The following is a 23054-nucleotide window of genomic DNA, read 5'->3' on the forward strand; positions in this document are numbered from 1 at the left end:
AACTATATTAAATAACTTCTCTTCACATTTAAAATAAATTCAAATAACTTCATCTCTATATTCTTACTTGACATAATGGCTGTCAAAAACAGAGCTACATTCTATCTGTAAGACTTTACAAAAGTTTTGTCTTTTTCTTGAATGCTCATTCCTAAAACATTGACTTCTCTCCAGACGCCTTTGGAGAGAAGTGTTTTGTGTTTATATGACATAAAATATTCCACTCACTTAACTATCTCACCTTTCATCACCTTCCCCTATGTCACTCTTTCACCTAGGTCTTGCTCCTACTCTAGGCGTGTATGTAATTTTTATAACGAGGGATACCTCAAAAAAACAGCTGGAAAAATAGCTCTACTGGGTGGAGCTTTCATAGTATGCATTTTTATCACTAGGTAAGCATCAAATAGCTCGCTCTGAGTTAGTGCACCCAGCTGCATCACCTGAGAAGGTTCTCTCTGGTCACAGTGAATTTTTCCATAAAAGCAGTTTCTTTTGAACCTCGTTTTTTTGTGATGGTCAATTTAAGAGAACAGTGTGTGGCTGTGGAGTTTTGTTTTCTCCTTTAGAAAAATGCCACAGAAACTGTTATGATGTTAAACACAGTTCACAAGAGCAGCACTAAGGGAAAAAACTCCTATACCAGTGATTTTCTTGTTTCAAAAAAGGTGAAAAGTCCACTGGTGGCAAACCATGTTCTGGATGTCTGTGAACTTCCAAAACGGATGAAAATGTCGACAAAATTCATGCACTTGTGCTCAAAAACCAAAGACACACCACTGAAGAGATGGCGAGGTTCTCTGGATTATCTCGGAGCTCAAGTCAGCTAATTTTAATGGGAGATCTGGGAACGAGAAGGGTCACTGCGAAATTTGTGCCTCTGGTTCTGACTGACCAACAAAAAGAGTGTCCAGGCATCTTACACCCTCCTTGCCATCAATTTTAGATGTCTGGTGGGGTTTAATCAAGTGCAATGTAACCGAGAGGAATTACTGAAACTTTGATGAAGGCCGAACATGATATTGGGGCAAGAGGAAAGTAAAAGGTAATAGAGAAAAGAACTAGGAGGCAAAGGACATTTATAGAAGTCTAAATACAGGCATGTATATATGTAAATATATTTATATATAATGATAGGGAAATAGATCTACATATATATTGTAAGCATTAAGATAGCAGGTAGACATTTGGACTCTACTCAAGTACTATCTCAGCGCAAGAAGACTTTGTTCTCATAACCTGGCATTCTGTGATGCTTACCTTCCAGACACGATCACTAAAGACAGAATGGGTGCATAAACAAATGTGATGAAGAAAGTAGATGGTGCCCGGCTATCAAAAGATATAGCATCTGGAGTCTTAAAGGCTTGAAGATAAACAAGTGGCCATTTAGCTGAGAAGCAATCAAGCACTCATGGAAGAAGCATGCCAGCCTGTGTGATCATGAGGTGTTCATGGGATCAGTTATCAGGCATCAAAGACCCACAACAAAAAACCATATTGATGTGACTGAGGGGGAAAGTGGAGTGTAGATCCAAAGCCCATCTGTAGACAATTGTACATCCTCTCACAGAAGGGTCACAAGGAAGAGACTTGGCAGTCAGGGTGCAGTATAGCACCAACAAAACATACAACTTTCCTCTAGTTCTTTCATGCTTCCTCCCCAACCCCCACCCACATCCCCAACCACTATCATGACCCCAATTCTACCTTACAAATCTGGCTAGACCAGAGTTTGTACTGGTACAGATAAGAGCTCACATCACATGGAATTCAGAACAGATAGACCCATTCAGGACCAATAATGAAAGTAATGATACAAGGAAGGTAGGAGAAGGTCTGGGGAAAAAGGGAGAAGTGATCACAATGATGGACATATAACCCCTCCACCCCAGAGGGACAAACAACACAAAAGTGGGTGAAGGGAGACAGCAGTGTAAGACATGAAAAAAAAATGTATAAATTATCAAGGGTTAATGAGGGAGGGAGGATGGGGGAAGGAGGAAATGAGCTGAAACCAAAGACTCAAGTAGAAGAAAAATGTTTTGAAAATGATGATAGCAACATATGTACAAATGTGCTTGACACAATGGATAGATGTATGGATTGTGATAAGAGTTTTAATACTCTCCAATTAAATGATTGAAAAACAAAAGCAACAAAAAACTTAACCAGAACCCGAACCCTAATGCTCACCCTAAACCCAACTATAATGCTAATCCTAACCCCTTAGCCCTTAATCCATAACACAAGCTTTATCACTTAACACTTAACCCTAACCCAAGTCCTTAACCCTATACCTTCAATCCTTAACACAGGTGTTATCACTTAGCACTTAACCCTAAAGCTAACCCAAACCCTAACCCTTCCAAAAATTCTTAACCCTCAATGCTTTATCCTTAACACAGGTACACAGGTGTTATCACTTAACACTTAACCCTAACCCTAACCTAAAAAAAACCCCAAAGTGTCCAGTGGAAGCATACCCTGCTTCAAAAGAACAGCTCTGAAGTGACCCAGGCTTTTTCCCCAAGGTCATTACTGGTGACAAGACAAGGCGCTATTCTTATGACCCAGAAAGCAAACATCAATCAAGCCAGTGGAAGACACCCTTGTCAGCTCACCCCCCAAAAGCTCTTCAAGTGAAGTCAGTGATCAAGATGATACTCATTTGGTTTTTGATGTGATGGGGATAGTGCATTTGGAGTTTGCTCCACCAGGTTAGACTGTTAATCGAGCTTTCTAGTTAGAGATTCTGACATAATAGCTTAATGGTGTGTGACCAAAAAAGGCCTGAATTGTGGCAGACTGGGGACTGATTTTTGCCACCATGACAATGCACCTGTTCACGCAGTCATCTCCATGTGCCAGTTTTTGGCAAAAAATAACATTCCTCTCTTGTCCCACAAAGCTTACTCACCTGATCTCACTTCCTGTGACTTCTTTTTGTTTCCATGAGTGACTAAGTAGAAGAGGGGAAGAAATAAATGAGGGCGATGCTGTCAGCCATCCAAACAGATGAGTTTAAAAAATGTTTCCAAAAATGAAATAGCAGAATTGGCAATTGTATGCAGTGTAATGGAGAGCACTTTGAAGGAGATAAAGTGATTTTGTTTAAAAAAATTTTGAATATATAACTTGGGGAAAAAATCCATTTTGGGGGAGGGTGCCCCTCCTATTATTTTGCTGTGCATAAGTTATATATGTGATAATAGGTAATATAAGTGATAATCAAAATGACTTGGCCAGGGTTCTCAGTAATGTGGCAATTGAAGTTTCCCCCATGATGTGATCTCACAATGTAAATCCACTCCATGATGGGAACTGTTTTGAGCATCAGAGCAGTTGTGGGAAGACTGGCGTGGAGTACAACTAAGGTCAATGTTTCCTCAGCGGTGTGGCTTATTTCATATAAAAGACCCTGTTGAGCGATTCTTTGCATCTTACTGATCTGGAACTTGTATTTGACTCATTAATGTCCTATTCTTTGGACTTGAGTCAATGACTAAGCATGGTGTCTTCAGACCCTAGGAGCAATTTGATATGCCCATCTTGGCCTTACCCACCCATGGGTACGCCAGCTGCGATCTTCCTGCTTATCTTTCTTTTCTTCTTCTGATTCCTGCTGGGTTCATCGCACTCAGCAGCTATATGAGCCAGGAAAAGCCTGCAACTTAACATCTGACCTACAGACTTGTATCAGACTGGACTTACCTACTTCTCCAATGGTGTGAGCCCACTTCCTTGTTATAAGTTTCTCTTTCTCTCTCTCTCTCTCTCTCTCTCTCCACACACACAATTATGTACTATATACACACATTCAGTTTTCAATTATCTGTCTCGTCTGCTGAAATTTTAGTTTTTGCACACATTTATTTATTTATTTTGATTTTTAAAAATTTTTCAATTGCAAGTTGGGTATAGGTTTACAGAACCAGTCATCTAGAGAAACATATGTAGTGACATTCACTCATACACAACAACACTCACACAATCTAAATCATTCTGAGGTATGCATCCATACCTACAATTATTGTTTCCCTTGTAGACTTGTCTATTGTTTGGCTGAAAATGGAACCATATTACTGAATTTATTGTCAGACCTGAAGGGGTAGCTAAAGACCTTGAATTTTCTACACAGTATGCATAGTGCCTACACATTAAGATGCTAACTACAAGGTCCACAGTTCAAAATTACCAGTTGCTCTGCAGGGATAGACAAAGCTTTCTACTCCTGGAAAGAGTGACAATCTCAGAAATCCACAGGCCAGTTCTATTCTGTCCTAAAGGGTATTTTGAGTTGGAATCAACTAGATTGCAGTGAGTTTCTTTGTATGTATTACTCATTTTCATTATGATGAATATATAAATAAATACAAAAGTTGTCATTTCTGCATTTTCACATGCTTACTATCCCCAATCAATGATCACCCTCTGTCTCTGTGACTGATTTTCATCCCTTTATACCCACTTTCTAAAAATTTTTTGCTTTCTATGCATTAAATAGTTATTAACTATTTGCGAAAGAAATGAAAAATCAGGTAACCCAAAAAAAAAGTAAAAGTAAGAAAAATTTTATGGACTCAAAATCTAGTTCTACAAACCACAAGTTTATGTGAAATACTTAAAACTCTCAGCTCTGTTTTGTAATAGATTTTAAGTTAATGCATTTACAATATTTAAAATTAAAGGCAATAATAACAAAAACAGCATATTGTGTATACTGTCACCTCAATCTTGACTCATAACAACAGTTCCATGAGATTTTCTTGACTTTAATATTTATCGAAGCAGTTTGCTAAATCTTTTTCCCATGGAGTCTTTAGGTCAGCTGGCAATGCCAGCCCTCACAGTGAGCAGCCCAGTGCTTAAACCCTAAGCATGCCATCACCAGGGATTTTATTTGGAAAGGATAAACAGAACTAAATAAATGTTAGTGGAATTTGAATGTCTATCCCTTTACAATTGGGTAAATTACCAACTCTTTTTCTCTTAAAAAGTGAATGCTCATCATTTGGAAATTGTATTTACACAGCTTATGTAATGTACCGACTGATGATTAAAGATGGATGAAGTGCTACTCCTTTATTTTTCAATTTGAGTAGCATTTGCAATTAATTACTGCATTGCAGCATATCCAATATATTCTACTACGCATTTATGTTTTAATTAAATGGGTCTTTGTGGCAGGTGCTGTCTATGAAATGAGTCCAAGGATGCCTGATGCATGGAGTGCTCAATGGGCTGGTGCCCCCAGTTCCCCACCAAGCATTCCCATGCCTTAGGCTCATGTGCAGCTCAGCAGATTCGCTCCACTGACTCCAGATTCAGTCTTGATTCTTTCTACTTATTCACGATGTGTCCTCATTTAGCTCGTCTCTCCCAAAAAACACGCTGCCAAAACCCTTCCCTGATTTTCTATAACTGATGCACTATGGACACCATATTATTTATCATTTATTTTTGTTGTTTAATAAAGCCTCTTTTTTACTTATCTCATGAGCATAGACATTGTCTGTTTGAGAAGAATGAGCAGTCCTTGAGGATAAAGCCTGCACTGCTCAAACGTACCAATCACTCAGTGGGAGACAGAGGAGACTATCTGCTCCCTGAAAGATTTGCAGTCTTGGAAACCTGATAGATGGTTGCTAGAAGTCCACACTGAATTGATGGTAGTGTGTTTGGTGTTTGCTTTAAAAAGGTTGGATGAACTCGGGATGAAATTGTTTAACCGATTAGGAAACAGTGTCTTTCAGTGTGAACTCCCCTTCCTTGGTTTTCCTCTTCCTCGAGCCCCTCCCTGCATCATCCAGGGGCATCTCTGTGACCCGGAGCTGCCCACCCACATCTAATACCTTCATGTTCTGATCTTTCCTGATACAACTTGCCAATAAAATGTAATTGCTAACATTTCATTTCTTGGGGGACCTGCTACGATGCTGAAGCAGATATAAAAAAGTAATTGATGATAAAATAACAATGGCTCGCGGGCCACCAGTAGAACCTGGCAAGGTTTATAATCAGGACTAGGATTTGTCTCTTAAATCAAATCCAGCTGTGTGACCTTGAGCGAGGTGCTGAGCAGAGAGAAGCTACAGTTGACTCATAGGTTTCAAAGGTATCACAAAGGAGCCTGCTTCTCAGACTTATGGTAACGGTCCAATGAAATAATGTTGGCAGTTTCTGGCAAATACTGAGTGCATCACTATCTCTGCCAGATTAAAATGAGTATTGATGTCAGACAAAGGCATAATTATGTTTAAACAAAGGTCTTCAGTATTTTTAGCTCAAAGGGATTAATAAGGATGAAAACCTCGGGCATTATTTTTTTTTCTTGTTTAGAAATGACCTTCAGATTCACAAAAACGCATACATGCATTCAAAATGTATTATGAATGCAAGCATTCACCAGATAAGATCAGAAACAACTTGAATTACCACTCCCTCTACTTTTAAACTATTTCAACATAGACCAAGGAAAAAGAGCTACTTCAGGAGAATCCTTCTATTCTCAGTGTTAAACAAAAGAATTTTATTTAACTTTCTTCAAGGTCTTTGGGAATTTAACTTTATGACTTTAGAAATTTTCTCTAAAAACTTTTGTAGAGTCAAGGATCTAGGTACCAAGATCTACACTGTTTTTTTAGATGAAGAAACAAAGATTGATGTGATGAAATATGTGATCTGAGTTTTCGTTTTGCCACTTGATAACTGATTAAACTCTGTTTATGTCAATACTTGCACATTCATTCTTCAGCGTCGTCCTGAAAATGCTTATCTGACAACTACAGAGGGCAGTTATGACATTAATATAAAGTGTGAATTGAAAGCATTTTGAAAAGAATAAACAAGCTACAATTACATGAATAATTATTCCCATCACAAACACCACAGCCAGGAGCAAATATTACACATCATCACTTCAGTATTGGAGATGTTGGTACAGCACCACTTTACAAAGATTACAATTTCATTTTTCATGGTTTTTGCACTTTATGTTTACTTGAAATATTGTTTATTTGATTTTATCTAAAAGGAAAAGTCTTTGAATCTGGAAAATGAATCCGTTTAATCTTTGTATTATTTGTTTCAGAGATGTTGGTAGTACTATCTACTGAGCTCGGTGATCATCTGCATCTCCTGTTGACTGCATTATGACTTAACAAAGTAGCATTGTTCCCTAGAACTACTGAACCTTCCTCCCGAGGGAACTGAGAGACTCAAGTCCCAGACCTTTTGGTTACCCACTGTGCTGCCAGGACACCTTTGAACATTGAACAACAACAACAACAAAAAGAAGAAAACAAAAACAACACACAAAGCTGCTGTCATTGGGTCGATCCTGAGCCATCAAGACTGTATGTAGGATCGAGTGGAACTGCTCCTTAGAGTTTCTGTGGTTTGACATCTTTAAGAGAGAGCAGACAGCATCATCTTTCTTCTGAGGAGTGGAGGGTAGGGTTGACCCACTGACATTTCAGTTCGTAACTGGGTTTTTAACCCACCAGAGCACCAAGTTGCCTTTAACTTCGCTGAAATGGACAGACAATTACCAGACAGGGATAGGGACCCAGTTGAACATGTCTTTGTGAAATGATAAGGACCCAAGAAAGCATATTGTTGCATAAAGGTCCAGGGGGATAAGTGGAAGGAAAATGGTGAATGTTGTTGGAATTATGGACAGCAAAGGCCTTGAGGAGTCCTGAGGAACTTTTGTTTGAATAATAAGCTGGACTTCTGAATACACTGCCCACAGATTTCTGAGGCTGTACTCTTTATAGGCTATCATCCATAATCATTATAGATCGCGAGATAGTTTATCCTATAAAGAAGCTGATAGTTTACACTCCAGAATCTTTAATTAGTTGTATCAGAGCTTCTTTTAGTATCTACTGTTGTGGCCGTTAGCTGTCAGTCCAGACTCAGTGATGCTATGTGCAACAGAATGAAATGCTTCCCCTTCCGGAACCTTCCTCACAATTATTGTTATGCTTCAGTGTATTGTTTCCACCACAGTATCAATCCATCTCATGGAGGATCTACCTCTTTTTTGGTAGACTTTCTATTTTACCAGGTGTGATGTCCTTTCCCAGGGATTGGTTACTCCTGAGAGCATTGTGTGTATAATTCCTTCCAGACAAACTTGTTTGTTCTTCTGGTAGTTTAACACCACCATTCAAACGCATCGAACTCTTCCTCATTCAGAGGACAACTTTCATCTACAGTGAAGCTCCACTGAGACCTGGTCTTTCTGGGTGACCTGCTGCCATAGGAAATACCTAGAATCAAAGCAACATGCAAGCCACATAGTGCCATAAACCAACATACCAGTGGTGAGATTGTAGCCATGAAAAGAATAGTTTTATTTGCTCACAGTCAGAAATCCAAGTAGGAGATCCATCTGACCCATGTGGCATTGGCTAAGGTATCACATGAGATGACATTGAGGCGGTAGCTAGAACAAGGGCATCCAAAATGACATTAGCTGTGCGTGGGGTACCTTGGTGGAGACAAGTGTGAGGGTAGGGCCATTCTTTGACTTTTTGCACTTGACTTTCTCCAAGTTTAAGTTGTGATTCATTACATGAAGTCGATGCCAGGAACAGGCATTTCAAGTGTCAAAGGCCAAGGTAGTAGCCCCAAACTTTGTGGTTACAGAGTCCCACCTCTGTTCCACACTCCTAGATACAATAATCACAAAGTCAGCCAGGTTCCCAGGGAATTAGGGGACACAAATGATATTTCCTGATGAGGGAGGGAGTGGTAAGAACAAAGCCAAGTAACTTCTTCGGGATTGGAGTTATTGAGGTGACCAATTGTGGAAACATAGGCCCACAAAGATCTCTTCAAAAATCAGATGTATAATTTCTTTCTCATAAATCTCATGATGAATCTTGGAAAAGAAAGACCCTAGTCATCTATATCCTTAGAAGACAAGATAGGCCCTAACATAAAATTGGCACTTGTGGAATTGTTCCAGGTTGATTTTGGTGCCCACCAAAGGAATTCCATAGTTGTGGCTAACCTAAAAAGTGAGCTCTTTCAACTTGGCTGCTTCCTGGAAAGATTGATGGTCCGGTCCATGATAGAGAAGCAGCTGATGACACCCTCTCTGCCTCGCATAGCCTGTCCCCTCATGGCTGTGTGCATTCTGCCGGCAGGAAAAGAGCAATATGCTTATGCAATTTAATTCTGTACAGTCAACAGAATGCACCCATATATTTAAAAAGGTCAAACATAGACAAACGATGAGACTAAGTAATTTAAATAGGAATTTTTACAATCATGTTTGATGTCTTAAATATGTCAAAAATGACAGAATTTTAAATGATCAGAATGATTAACTTTAACTACAAAATGTTCAACTTAACATCTATTTGTGTACTTTTGAATACACATAGATTATATAGATATATACATGTATATTTAATTTAATGACCATATTTTAAAAAACAAAACCAAATTTGCATACTCCATGCAATAAAATAATTTGAATCTAATTTAATGATACTATAAATTACTTACTTCAGGCATTTCTTCACTTCCTACACTTGAAAATCAATTTTTCTAAAACCCAGTAAAGAAAAAAATGGATGAATTAAGGAAGTTAGCTCAGCCTTGCAAATGTCAGTTTGCCTAGGGAAAGTTCCATAGGACGTCAAAAGGATTTTAAAGAGCTAATTAATTTTCTATTTAAAAATATGAAAATAGCCTGGAGTTAAACTTTAATTATCCTTGTGAATGGAATGGGTTATTAGCATAGGTAATCCCAGACCCAGTTATATGTTTGGATGTTCTTGGACTTGTTTTGCTGAAAGACACCAGTAGAAGCACATGGATTTCCGAGTCATGGATGAATTTTCACCTTCTGATGGCTCCTCTATCCTTTTCCCTCATAATGGTGGAGGGGAACATCATCTTCCAGATTGAGCCAATTCCCCAACAGAGGAAATTTCTATACTCTCCTCCACTGTTGCAATTTACCTGAATCACATCTTCCTCTCAAATAAACAGTAACATTTTTGGTATGAATTGCAATCTGGAAATTTTATTCCATCTAAAGCAACTCTTTCTTTTTACTCATATTCTGAATACATGCATTAAAATCCAATAAACAAAACCCCAACAATAAAATCTGCTGTTCAACATCTTTTTTCTTAAATTGAACCTTTTATAATTAAACACAGCACTCTGCCGATTTAAACTCTCTTTTTTGTTACTTAAGAAAAGCTAATTAGATCAAAGCAATGGGAAATATAATAGCTTAAGTCCTGGCTGGGGAAGATACCATATAAAATAATAATAATAATAACAATTACATAATATACTGGGATTTGAACTGATGAAAAGAAGGCTTAGGTGAGCTTCAGCTGCACTGGAAGTATTTGAGAAGTCAGGTTACTTCAAGTAGCATAGGATTTCCCAAGTCTCCAGCTCAGGGTAACTGTTGAAACAAAGATTGATTTGAATGAATAAAGTTTTTATTTTGAAAATCTGTTCTAGGTTAATGGATAAAGCTCTTAAATGATTTCCAGTCATCATGGAGTCGATGTAAACAATGTAATATGGCTCAACCGATGCTTTCAAAATGCTAAGAATTAGGGTGCAACGATGAAAGGTTTGTCCATGGTTGAAGTAATCCTTATTCTATGACTCTGATTTTATTAACGTCTTCAGCATTATTATTTTTTCTTTAAATTAAGTCTATATTTCACCATGTGAGTGAAATCCACTAACACGGGAGGAAAATCTCCTACCAGCTGCAGCTTCTTCGTTTCTAAAGTTCGACGGATCATAAAGTAGCTTGAGGTCCATCAGGGTCCATCTTAGTTGAAAGTACTTTGATTTGGGAAAATCTTTTGCCTTCATCAGAACCTCATATATGATAGGCATCAATTGGAGAAATACAAACTTAATATGCTAAATGATATTTCTTGAGTTCATTTTAAATAAGAAATCTATATGACCTTGAAGGAAACAAAAACAGATTTGTTACATCAATTTTATTTGAGTGACATCATAAATGAAACTGGGAAAATCTATTTTATAATTTCATAATCGACTGCATTTGCTAATTGTAAATATTGAACTTCTTTGGTTTCTTTTTCATTTGTCACTTGACTGAAAAATATTTAAAAACATGAAAAATATTCAAATGTTAGAGAATCATATACAATGAATTTCATCTCCTTCCCACCTCAAACTCCCAGTTTTCCTTCCCCCAACCAATCACAACAATCTTTATGTCTCTATAAAGAATGTATGTATACAAAAGCACATTGGTATATAGGCTACATTTATATATGTTTGCATACTCAAATGGGAACATAATGTATACAACTTTTACCTTTGGTTAAAATTAATAGGCTTCATATACGTTGAAAAGCATTCCTTATAAATATACTTTTTCTTTCCAGGGATGCGTCATTGTTTATTTCATTCATGCAGCATAATTTAACGAGTCGCTTATGCACAGGCCTTTAAATGGCTTCCTTTTAGTCCTAGTACAAAAGTGCTGCAATATGTTTTCATAAATATCCATACTGGGAAAATGTCTGTCTGTCTTAGAAATAATACGCTTAGGTCAAAGAGAGTGCACATATGCAATTGTGAGAGATAGTGCCAGTATCACCTGAAATACAGTGTGCCAATAAAACCCTCTCCAATATTTGACAAATGTGGTTTTTCCCCCATATTCTCATCAGTGCTGCTTGTCATCCTCTTTTTATGCCTTTACATTGTTTAAGTTACAAATGAATCTTGTTTTCAACAAGCTGAATCCATTTATTTATAAGTAATACTGGGCATCTATGCTTATTATTCATTCACATTCATTTTCTTCTACATACATATGAGTTTTAAGGAATGGGATAGACAATTCAGCACCTTTTAAAAAATATCTATTTGTTTCGAGTAGAGATGAGGCTTCCAATATAAGACATAAGAAAGAACCCAATCAACTAATTGGAAAAAATTCAATCATCTATTTGGAAGCAAGGCAAACATCAGAAAGGCAACATTAAAGAATGATGCAGGATGAAGAAATAAACCCTCTGCCGTGCGTGTTGCTTACACTCAAAGAAAGTGTCACGTGTAACACAGGCACGCCAGGCTTGGTATCTGATCTGAATGGGCATCTCTAAGGTCCAAAGATTTTTATTTTCAGAAGACCCCCAACAACAGCAATAACAGCAACAAAAACCTCTTTAGTTAATTCCACTTTGCTCCCGCACGTGGGATATGTTTCTCTCTCTGTCGCTTCAAAATGACCCTTATGATTAGAAAGTATGAAATCTGAGCGTGCGGTTACCTGACATGGAGGCCTGCTACTGACTGAGGGCATGCCTTCCGTCATCTGCCATGGCCCTGTGGCATCTCAATTTCCTCCTGTCTAGCAGGGAGTCAGACTCTCCCTTATTGGGTTGTAGAAAGGATCAAATGAGAGAGTAGGTTTGAAAATGCTTTCATAAAATTTTAAAAATACAATACAAATTAAGCCTATTATTTCTGGTATAAATCCAACAGAGCAGAGCCTTCCCTGTAAGAAAATGTATGAAATCTTCTTTGAGCTGTCTTAGAGAGAAATTTGGCAGTGCCTCTCAAATATGCTTCTTAAGAAAGTGTTTAAGCTTAATTTTTCACCCTAAGAGACTCTTTCTACCAATAAAGTAATTAAGTTATTGCAATGGATAGGAAGAATTCTTTTTTCATCTGACTTATTCCACACCAGTTCTTTACTTAGCATCTCCACGTGTTTTTTTAAAGACACACAGGAGGATGGGCCCAGAGCATCATGCGGAAGCTCGGCAGCTATGTGTCCATTTAATGATAGATGACACTGTAATTATTTTATAAGGGAAAATGCTATGTTCAACTTGTTGCTTCTGTCACGATTCACCCATGAATTAAAGATCCCTGTGCTCTGTGTTCTGTGCATCCTGAATACTAATATCTCCTCATTTGCTTCCAGCTACAAATGAAACTTGTTGGTTAATTATTCAGAGACATTACTGGATTCCATTTGCTTTCCATAAGTAGCAAAAATCTCTGACACAGGCCCAATGTGTACAATGCTACAAAGATGATAAGCATTTATAATATCTTCAAAGCTGAATTCTGGACATAACAGCAGTCGGATCTGTTCTCTTTGATAGACTTTCTTGTATTGAAACGCAGGGAGAATACTCTCAATTTTGAAAATGAAGAAAGGCTTTTTGATTAATCTCATATCACACCTTCATGATTATTTTAGTACTCTGAGCAGGTTCTAGGAAACGTAGAGAAGGGATTAGCACCTAATGGTACTACAAGATATGAATGCCTTACTATTTACAAAATGCAGGCACACTATAGTAAGAATAGCTTTGCAGCTCTCCCAGGAAGCCCTGGTCGGTACAAACTATGAAGTGCTGGCTAGTAACAGGAAGGTTGGCTGTTCTAAACCACTTGAAGGTGCCAAGGGGGGTGGGGAGTGGGGAATGTTAGCAATCGACTTCAAAAGGTCACAGTCAGAAAGACCCTATGGAGTGCCTGGCTGTCCTGTGTTGGAATGCACACCATGGTTCAGTACAATATATATACCACATGGTCGTCCTTTGTCTGAAAGCCTCGATGCCATCTCTGCTTTAAACACCACTCCTATAGTGAAGCTTCTGTTTGCCAACTGAAAAATCAGCAGATCAAACCCACCAGCTAGCTGCTCCTCAAGAGAAGGGACCCAGTGACCGGCTCCTGTGACCTTACAGTGCAGGGAACTCAATGGGGAGGTTCTACTCTGCTGCATGCAGTCACGCGGAGTCAGAATTGACTCCACAACCCACTACAAGAAAGACCAGATTTATCTCCCGAAGCTTTCACTGCTGTGGAGTTGAATCCTTCTCAGAGCCACCCTGAAGAACAGCTAGCACTGCCCCTGGGGCTTCCAAGGCTCTGTAAATGTTCATGGCTGCCGACCACAGCGCTTTGCTCCCTCAGAATAGCTAAGGACTTCAATCCACAGACTTCGGGGTTAGTATTTGAACGTTTAACTACTGTGCCACCAGGGATTTTTTGAGAACTGTAAATCTCAAATTAAAACTCACTGCCATTGAGTCCATTTGAACTCAGAGCAACCCTACAGGACAGAGTCGAGCTGTCCCCTGGATTCATGTCGCTGGAAATTCCCACAGGAGCATAAAGCCTCACCTTTCTCCCAGGGAGAATCTGGTGGTTTTGATGACTGCTTCTGTGGTTAGCAGCCCGATGAGGACCTCACTGCAACACGCAAACTTCATGCGATCGGTGCAAACCCACTGCATAAAGAAATCAGTAGAAAAGATCGTATCGTCGTGTTAATCAGATGTCTTCAGCAGTTCAATAAAAAAACGCTGAAATTAGACAACAAAGACAAAAATAACAACAATGAGCTCTCATTATTTTGGATAATATATGATCAAAGATTTTGTCCAAAAGGCAAAACACAAACAAGGAGTTGAGAAAAGCTTGTGGTTTTAGAGATTATAGCTTTGTTCCCTATTATAGTAGGTTTACCAATCATCAGTCTTTCAATACGAAACACTCACCGAGTTTTACGATGCGTTTGTCAAGGAGTACTGCTTCTATTTTGTTGAACTCAATCGTCAAATATTTACTGAACACTTTCTATGTGACAGTCACATAAAATTTGACATGGCCTAAAAGAATACACACAATGAAACAAAATATGAATAGATTTGTAACCTAAAAATGAGTAAATAGTCATTTGAACAGCAAAAGAGGATAGAATGAGGGGAGAGGCTGATTCTTAAATTGATCCAAAGTTTTAGATGGCCAGATTTACAATGGAAACACAATTGATTATATTATTTTCTGAGTCCTAACAAATACATATTAATGGAAGATCTGGTAAATAAATATCTTCTATGAGCACTTAGGGCTGAAAGCAGTTTTTGTGAGGAGTTTTAGGTAAGGCACAACACCCTCATTTGTAAGTTCACAGAATCTGCGGTAAGGGTTTTCGAAGACTGTCTTTCATCTTATTTTTAAATTGAAATATAAGCAAGCATTTTTGTAGAGTGCTGTGAGACACCAGTAAGACAACAGAAAAAGTTGTTCTGTAGCCAGTAAAAAGATATCTTAGCCTAAAAGAAAATGCTTAATATCTTTTCATTATAATGCCCCCCAGATGAGGAATGTCTTTGACTCTGATTTTGGCACTGTGCACTGGGAGGCTAGAATCTGGCTTTGTTGTAGAAAACTCATGGGAAAGCTCTTACCTGGGGTTGCAGTTCATGACCAACTGCATACTTTGCAGGTCCTAGTGGACCATGAACTGTGGAAACCCTGGATAAAAAAATCATTAAGAATGCTAAGACAGAGACAGGAGGACACTAAACTAGGTGCAGAGCCTACTGCATGTGAGGCCCTGCACAACTGCATGTGACTGAATGCAGCCAAGAACATAGAGAACACCCAGAGAGATCACCTGGGCGAGTTTCCCAAAGGAAGGGGCTCCGGCAATTTCACTCAGAAGTGAAGTCATTTCCAAGTTCCATGACCTCAGAACCGGACTGTGCAAAATTTGCAAGACGGAGTGAGGTGTGAGGTTTTGGAAGACTGAGGGAAATAGGAAAGGAACAAAGGACAAACACTGTAGATGGGAAAAGACACTCCAGGGAGAAGTATGCGTATGGCTCCTGTAAAGAGGTAATGTGCTTCTGTGGTCAAGTGTGGCCAGATTAGGACAGCCTTGGCAAACAGGCTTTGGATTGGATGATCTAAGGATTCAAGAACACAAGAGAACGTTCCAGTAGCGAAGGAACAAGCATCCCCAATACAGTAGGAATGCTCTGGGAGTAATGGATTCACTGGAGGGTAGAGAGGCTGGAAATCAAAACGCAAACTCCCTGCCACTAATTAGACCTTGTGATTGGCAATTCAATGAGTCCCAAATTTCTAAAACTTTTGCAGAGACTCCACCGGCAGCGGGGCGGGGGTTGGATGAGAGTTCTCAACAGAGAAAAATAAGAGAAATGAAGACATTTCAAAGGAGAAAGACTTCATGACAGTGCAGTTGTAAGAGGGAGAGGGACTGGGGAGCAACTATTGTGGGTTACTAAGGAATACCAGCTTGCGGTTTTGCACACGCCCTACTTCTGTGGTCCACTTCTTTAGCCCTGCGCTCACCCTGATGAAGTGCTGCTTACACCTTGGGCTGCAGTTTGAAGCCTCACCAGCCCCACTGTGGGAGGAAGATGGGACTTTTTACTCCTAAAAAGAGTTACACTCGTGGAAACTCACAGGGGCAGTTCTACCCTGTCTTATACTGTTGCTATGAGTCAGAATCAGCTCCATGGCAGTGAGTTGTGATTTTTCCCCTTCTTCTCTCTTTTTATGGACATTAGAAATGGAAGTGGCAAATTATAAGGTGACTAAATTCCCCCCCACCCACCCAAGTTCTAGATACAGCTACCAAGAAGGAAATCAGAGACTCATCAACCCACTGCATCTCCATGGAAAGAAAAAAAAATAAACATGATTCCGATTTTTGTGCCCCGGGAGTCTGGGTCCCACAGTAGTAGTGAAAGAAAGAAATTGTTTAAAAAGGTAAATAATGTAAGAGCCAGGGAATCCTCCGTGGGAGAGCGATGAAACTTTCTGCTCCTGTAAAAGCTTCCGGCCTCAGAACCCCCAGCAGCAGCCCGACTCTATCTTTCCTACAGGGTTGCCAGGAGCTGGAACTGACTCCATGCAGTGGGTTTGGTTTTATTTTATATCCTTTACAAAAAGCCCTGGGGGGACAAAGGTTACCTGTCAGTGGCTATTCAAAAGAACGACAGTTGGCACTGTCACAGCAACTCCATGGGGTGGGGGTGACAAAAAAAACCTCAAAATCTTGTTGTAGAAGGTTGACAGCCAAGAAAATTCTATAAGGCAGCTTGGCACTGCCATGTGGGTCTATTTGAGTCATAATGAACTCAATGTGACCTGATAATAACAACACGCTCTAGTGTTGGTGGCACAGAGGCTGAGTGCTTAGGTGCTAAAAGAAGGATGGAGGGCTCACACCCAGCCAACAAGATCTGTAGGAGAAAAGATTATAAACCCGAACCACACTCATGAATACCAACTGAAATCTTATGCATAGTGAGCCTATATGGGATTTTCAAAGCTGAAAATCTTTACGGTAGTAGATAGTCTCATCTTTCATCCACAGAGGAGCTGGTGGGTTTGAACCACTGATACTGTCGTTAGCAGTTCTATGTGTACTCAACAGCAGTACCAGGGCTCCTTCCCATAACACAACGTGGCCTAGAAAACCCAGTGGGACAGTTTTACTCTGTCACATGAGTTTCCACCTGTCCAAAGTTGACTGGAACTCACCTGGCAGAAACAACAATTTGAATTGACACCAGGTATCCAAATGGAACTATCCATTGCAAGCTAGAAGCATGGCTTAAATGTAGACTTAAAATTTCAGTGTTGCAGGTATAAAAGCCACATTTGAAGGGAAAATCTTTGGGATGGAATGAGGATATAGGAATTAGAGACCAAATTTAACTAGCCTGGGCCATTCTAGACATAGGGGCTGTTTGTGTGTGTGTTTATTCTAGTTTATTTTTTTTAGATTTGGAATTTTGCTCAATTAAGAGTATCTTCATAAAACTTTAAGCAGGTTTTGTGAAAATTATTTTGATAGCTGTATTCAGGTTATGTTCCTTCTTGCCAAGTAAACTTGCTCTGTACACAACAGGTCTTGGTTTTTGGCAAGTGTAATTCTTTTTATATTAATTGCATGCACTTTGTTCTCATTCTCCTCGCAGTACTGCAGACTATCTGAGATATGGACTGTTCAGCATTCTCTTCTCCAAACAGCAGGGATGGTGGTTGGATCAGAGCCCAATAGATAATTATAAAACTACCATGTGGTTAATTGCTTATCTTAAGTGTCTTTATAGTATGTTACAATTTCCAGGATGATTTATATTTTAAGAAATTTGAGTAGTATTTAGAAACAGGGGATCAAAAGGAGGAAGGGAGATAAGAGGAGAAGAGGATAAAGTCTTTATACTAAATGGATAACACTTCAGTTATTTATTCATCTTCTTACTTTCAAGGCCAGGTGTAGCTGAACAGTTATGTAAATGTAGATCCCATTTACATTCACCTCAATTAAAAAGCAACTTAATGTTCCTCACTTCATTCTCTAGCTTCAAGCATTTTTTTAGAAATGAACAGGGAAGTAATCTGACTCTTACTGTCTTTGGATGAGGTGCCCTAGTGGCTTAGTCACAATGCATTGGGCTGATAACTGCAAGGTCAGTAGTTTGAAACTACAAGCTACTTGAAGGGAGAAAGATGAGACATCCACTCCCCTAAAGAGTTAGTTTTGGAAACCCACGGGGCAGTTCTACCATGTACCATGGGGTCACTGTGCATTCACTCAATGGCAGGTAGGTTTTTGTTTTTGAAGACTTTGGATGTAACAACATTTCTTTCACATAATTAAGGTCACTAAATTATACATGAAGAATGTTAAAATGGCGAATATATACATAGACAAGTAATATATATTTATATATATTTAATATGTATTGGCACTTACTATATATACACCATTTGATATTATTCATGTATAATTTAGTGACATTCATAATTTAATGACATGTATAATTTCATTATCTATATGCTTTTAGAGATTCATGGAAAAATGGAATTAAAAGTTAATGGATTTTTTTCTCCAGCCATTTTTAAGTCCCCTCTGTGTGTCTGTGTATATGTTTGTCACAATAAAAATAATCCCCATAACAATATGCTTGTTTTTCCTTCTTCAGTTGGATTTATCCTTTCTCAAACACTGAAAGTGTCCTGACTGCCTCTGATGACACGTCCATAAAAAGACATTTCTAACCACAGCTGGCTACCTATTTATCTTGGAGGCCACTCTTACAGGGAGTGGTTTCCCGCTGATGAAATCTAAAGGAACGCGTCTTGGAAGACACCTGTATAACTGTGTTATGAAAGGATTTCATCCACTGCATGCTTGTCCTTCCCACCGTGCTACTGAAATGATGAGCCCAACCCAAAATACAGGGAGCAAGAAAACCCACACGATCCAGTGCACTTGCTAATTGGTTCGGAGTGCATACCAGAATCTCACAATGAACAAAGAAAATAAAATGAAAAAGCAAACAAAAGACCACATATATATAAAAAAAGAAATACTCTGAAAAGCCTTGCCATCACACAAAGCAGTTTATACTTCTATTAACTGAAAGGAAAAATACATTAGTTTTTGGGTTACTCCCTGGTTCAAGCCAAATTCTCATGTTATGACATTTTTGATTCACTTTTGTCTAGATAATTGTAGATTCTCAGTATTGTATTGAGCAGCTTGTACTTCCTCACCAGACACATGAGGAAAATGATGCCCAAAGAAGATAAAGGTGGGCTTATCCCAAATCCTCCAGAATGTCAGGAAGTGATCACAGCTCCCTGATGAACATGAAACGCAGGATGGACTGCCCCCTCCAGATCATTTTCAGCTTTGTGGGTGTCCACTCAAACCCCAGGCTCCCTCCCTTCCCATCAACTCAGCACACACCCACCTTTCCAACTAACCTTCTTGGCTCACGGTACTCATGACACTGCTTTCTCCTTTCACAGATCCTATAGTTACCCATTTTCTTTCACATCAAATCTGTACTCATCTGCTTGATTCTAGGATCTCATGAAATTTGATCTCATGTCATATACCCAATTTTTTCCCCCATCGAATCCTAAAGATGCACTTCATGCCTTAAGGGGGACCTGTCTCACAAGATTGTGTCATATCCGTTGTCTCTTCTCACCACCGTGCTTTTATTCAGTTGGCCTCCCTTAATTGAACTCCTGCTTTATACAGAATCATTGAATTATTGGCAGCAACACGTTTACTTTATATATAAAGAAATCAGGATCCAGAAAAGCAACATGACATCTTGTTCTAATAGATAATTAAACATTGTGAGGCTAGAAAATCCAGTCTTAAAATCCCTTTAAATTGTGTGGCTAGCTCCCTTTTTAAAGTTCAGGAATATGATTCACAGATATATTTCATTTTCGGTTAACTTATTTTCTCTGGTGGTATCCTGTAGTACCCTGTCTGGATTTTAAGATCTATGAGAGCAAGGAACAGATCGTATTCATCATAAGCAGCCTTCATACAACAGAGTCTAATACATGATATTTAACTAACTGCTATTGAGTCATTGCCAATGCACAGTGATCCTCTAGAGCAGTGGTTCTCAAACTTCCTAATGCCATGATCCTTTAATATAGTTCCTCATGTTGGGATGACCCCCCAAGTATAAAATTATTTTCACTGCTACTTCATAACTGTCATTTTTCTACTGTTATGAATTGGGCGACCCCTGTGAAAGTGTCATTCAGCTGCTCTATAGTTTCTGAGACTAAAAGTCTTTACTGCAATAGATATACTCATCTTTATCCTGCAGAATAGCTAAGGGTTTGGATCAATGGACGTGCTGTTAGTTGTGAAACACTAACCCACCATGTCATCTGGTCTCCTAATTAGTCATATCATCATTATATGTTGAATAAACAAACCTAAGAATTATGTGTAAAATTATATTGTCCAGTGAATTCCTATTTAACTGGTGAGATTGTCGTGACATCTATAACTTCTATTTGCCAGACAGAGATACATACATTTTTCTAAGTACCAATCATAATTTTCTTGATTTCTTCATCATCTCCATCTTTTGTGACCTATGACACTTAAAACAGCAATTTAACACTTAAGCATATGTCCCAGTATTGTATTTGATAGTATTGTTGCTTCAATTGTGCAGCAAGGTTAGAGTGTATGTGATATAACAAAAATAATATGGACTCAACAGTGGATGTGTAGAGACAATAACTGAAGTGATGGTTTATGGGGTCAGGGGGTAGAAAAGATAAGGGGAACTGGGAAACAAGCAATAGATGCTGGAGTAGGGAGGGAGCACTAGAATCGATTGTGATGATGTATATTCGACTATTTTTTAAAAAGTGACTTAACTATAGAAGTATATGGTATGTGAACCATTTATATATGATTTAAAAGTATATACATACTTTAAAAGAAGAAACGAAATTTGACCAATGTTTACCATGGGTGAAGGAGGAAAAGTTTTTCTTTAGGGGGCATTGAGTTTATGTCAATGGTGGTAGAATAATTTGGAAAAGTATATAAACAATGGTTCCAAAACACAAAATATAATGAATGGCACTGAAGTGTACATACAGAAGTTATTAAATTGGAGAACACTTTGTTGTGCATATTTTTGCCACAATTAAAAATAATAATTACACTAATAACATTGACTACAAGGAAGAAGAAAAAGTTCTGATTGTGGTGATGATTGTACAACTCTTCTTGATATGATTGAACTGTTGAATTTTATGATGTGTGAAAGAAGGGCCAATAAAATTGTTTCAAAACAAAAAAAGAAGAATATGGAGTTGAAAGTCCTATAAACGTAGCTTTGAATCCTCTGGGCAAGTTTCTTCATACCTGACTATCAACTTTCTCATCTGAATTATGGAAAATTCAAATTATTAATGTGAGAAATTTGGAATCCTTGCATGACACAAATAATTAAGCATTCAAATACCAGCCGAAAGTTTGGCAGTTAAAACTCCACTAGAGTTTTAAAAAGACAAGACAAGACCTGGTGATGTGCGCCTCTCTTACAAGGCACGTCGGGTTGGGTACGAACTGAAAACGACACAGCCTTGCTCGCTGGAAGCTAGAAGGACTTGAAGAATTCGCTGCTGAAGATCAAGGTCTGCAGCCTTCAGTGTGGATGACAACTCAGTGTAAGAGAAACCAAAACAAGTAGACCAATAGACACCATCATGCTACATATTTTGCTTGGACCCACAGTCAATCCTCAGGGAAGCTAGAGTTGAGAAGTCAAACGACATATTGCATTGGGAAAATATGTGGCACAGGGTCCCTTTCAAGTGTTGAAGTTGGTGAACTTTGAAGCCTGAAAGGAACCTGACTCAAGCCATAGTCGTTTCAACTCTTGTCTGAAAGTTGGACAAGACTAAATAATTGATGTATTTGAATCATGGTGGGGAATATTGAAAGCACCAGGGACTGTTGCAGATCAAATGCATCTGTCTTAGAAGAAGACAGGCAGACTTCTCTTAGAAGTAAGAAATGTTTCCTTTGGCTGTGCTGTCAGCCGACATCAGTTCCTGGGAAAGGTGAAGTCGATGCTCGGAGACAAAGAGAAACACCCTCAACAAAAGGATTGGCATCAGTGTTTGCAACAATGGGCTCTGATTGCACAATTATGAGGACGGCTCAGGACCAGGCAGTGTCAGGCTTGATTGTGCAGAGGATCACCATGATTCTCAACTGTCTTGATGGCAACTCAAACTCTCGCAACAACTAACACTCTGAAATAATTTGTCACTGAACAATGTTAGTTATATTTCTTCCTTCATTTTTCATCCTTTTATGGAACTTATCAAAATATTAAATCAAGACTGATTTCAAGGTTCGTTACTAAATAATCCAGCCACATATTTTTACTGTACGATTCATAATTTGTTTGGATGCACAGTATCCATTTAGAGACTATTCTGCTATGAGTTATTCTGAAGAGATGTTTTACACTATCTAAATATGAAATGTATATCAGAGAAATGGAAGAAAGGGTCAGTAAGAGGCTGAGTCAGTTAGAAATAGCATGACAAAATGACTAATGAATTCAAACAAAAAGGTCCAAACCTGTGCTCACTGCTCTACAGTCAGTTCTGACTCCTGGAAACCATGACAGGACAGCGCAGCACTGCCCTCTGCATTTCTCAGGGACAAGTGGTTATGGCAGAAGAAAGTCTCACCTTTCTCCAGGTCGTGGCTGGTAGGATTGAACTGCCGCCAATTGAAAACAAAACTCACTGGCTTCAAACTGATTCTGATGCATAGCAACCCTCTAGGAAAGGGTACAACTTGTCCTCTGAGTTTCCAAGACTAACTACTTACAGGAGTAGAAAGCCTCGTGTTTCTCCCAAGAAGC

At 38.8% G+C, this 23054-nt stretch overlaps 1 protein-coding gene across 1 annotated transcript in view; it reads right to left on the bottom strand.

Annotated features, from left to right (window-relative positions):
• Positions 1 to 23054, bottom strand: part of RIT2 (Ras like without CAAX 2) — a 297869-nt gene that overhangs the window by 189671 nt on the left and 85144 nt on the right. The window contains 2 exon segments of the mRNA XM_004718056.1: positions 8964 to 9070; positions 9073 to 9151. Coding sequence (XP_004718113.1) covers positions 8964 to 9070; positions 9073 to 9151 — 186 coding nt within the window.

This window comes from Echinops telfairi, unplaced genomic scaffold (genome assembly GCF_000313985.2).
Source record: "Echinops telfairi isolate 266 unplaced genomic scaffold, ASM31398v2 ScPeMD7_7400;HRSCAF=8409, whole genome shotgun sequence".
NCBI lineage: Eukaryota > Metazoa > Chordata > Mammalia > Afrosoricida > Tenrecidae > Echinops > Echinops telfairi.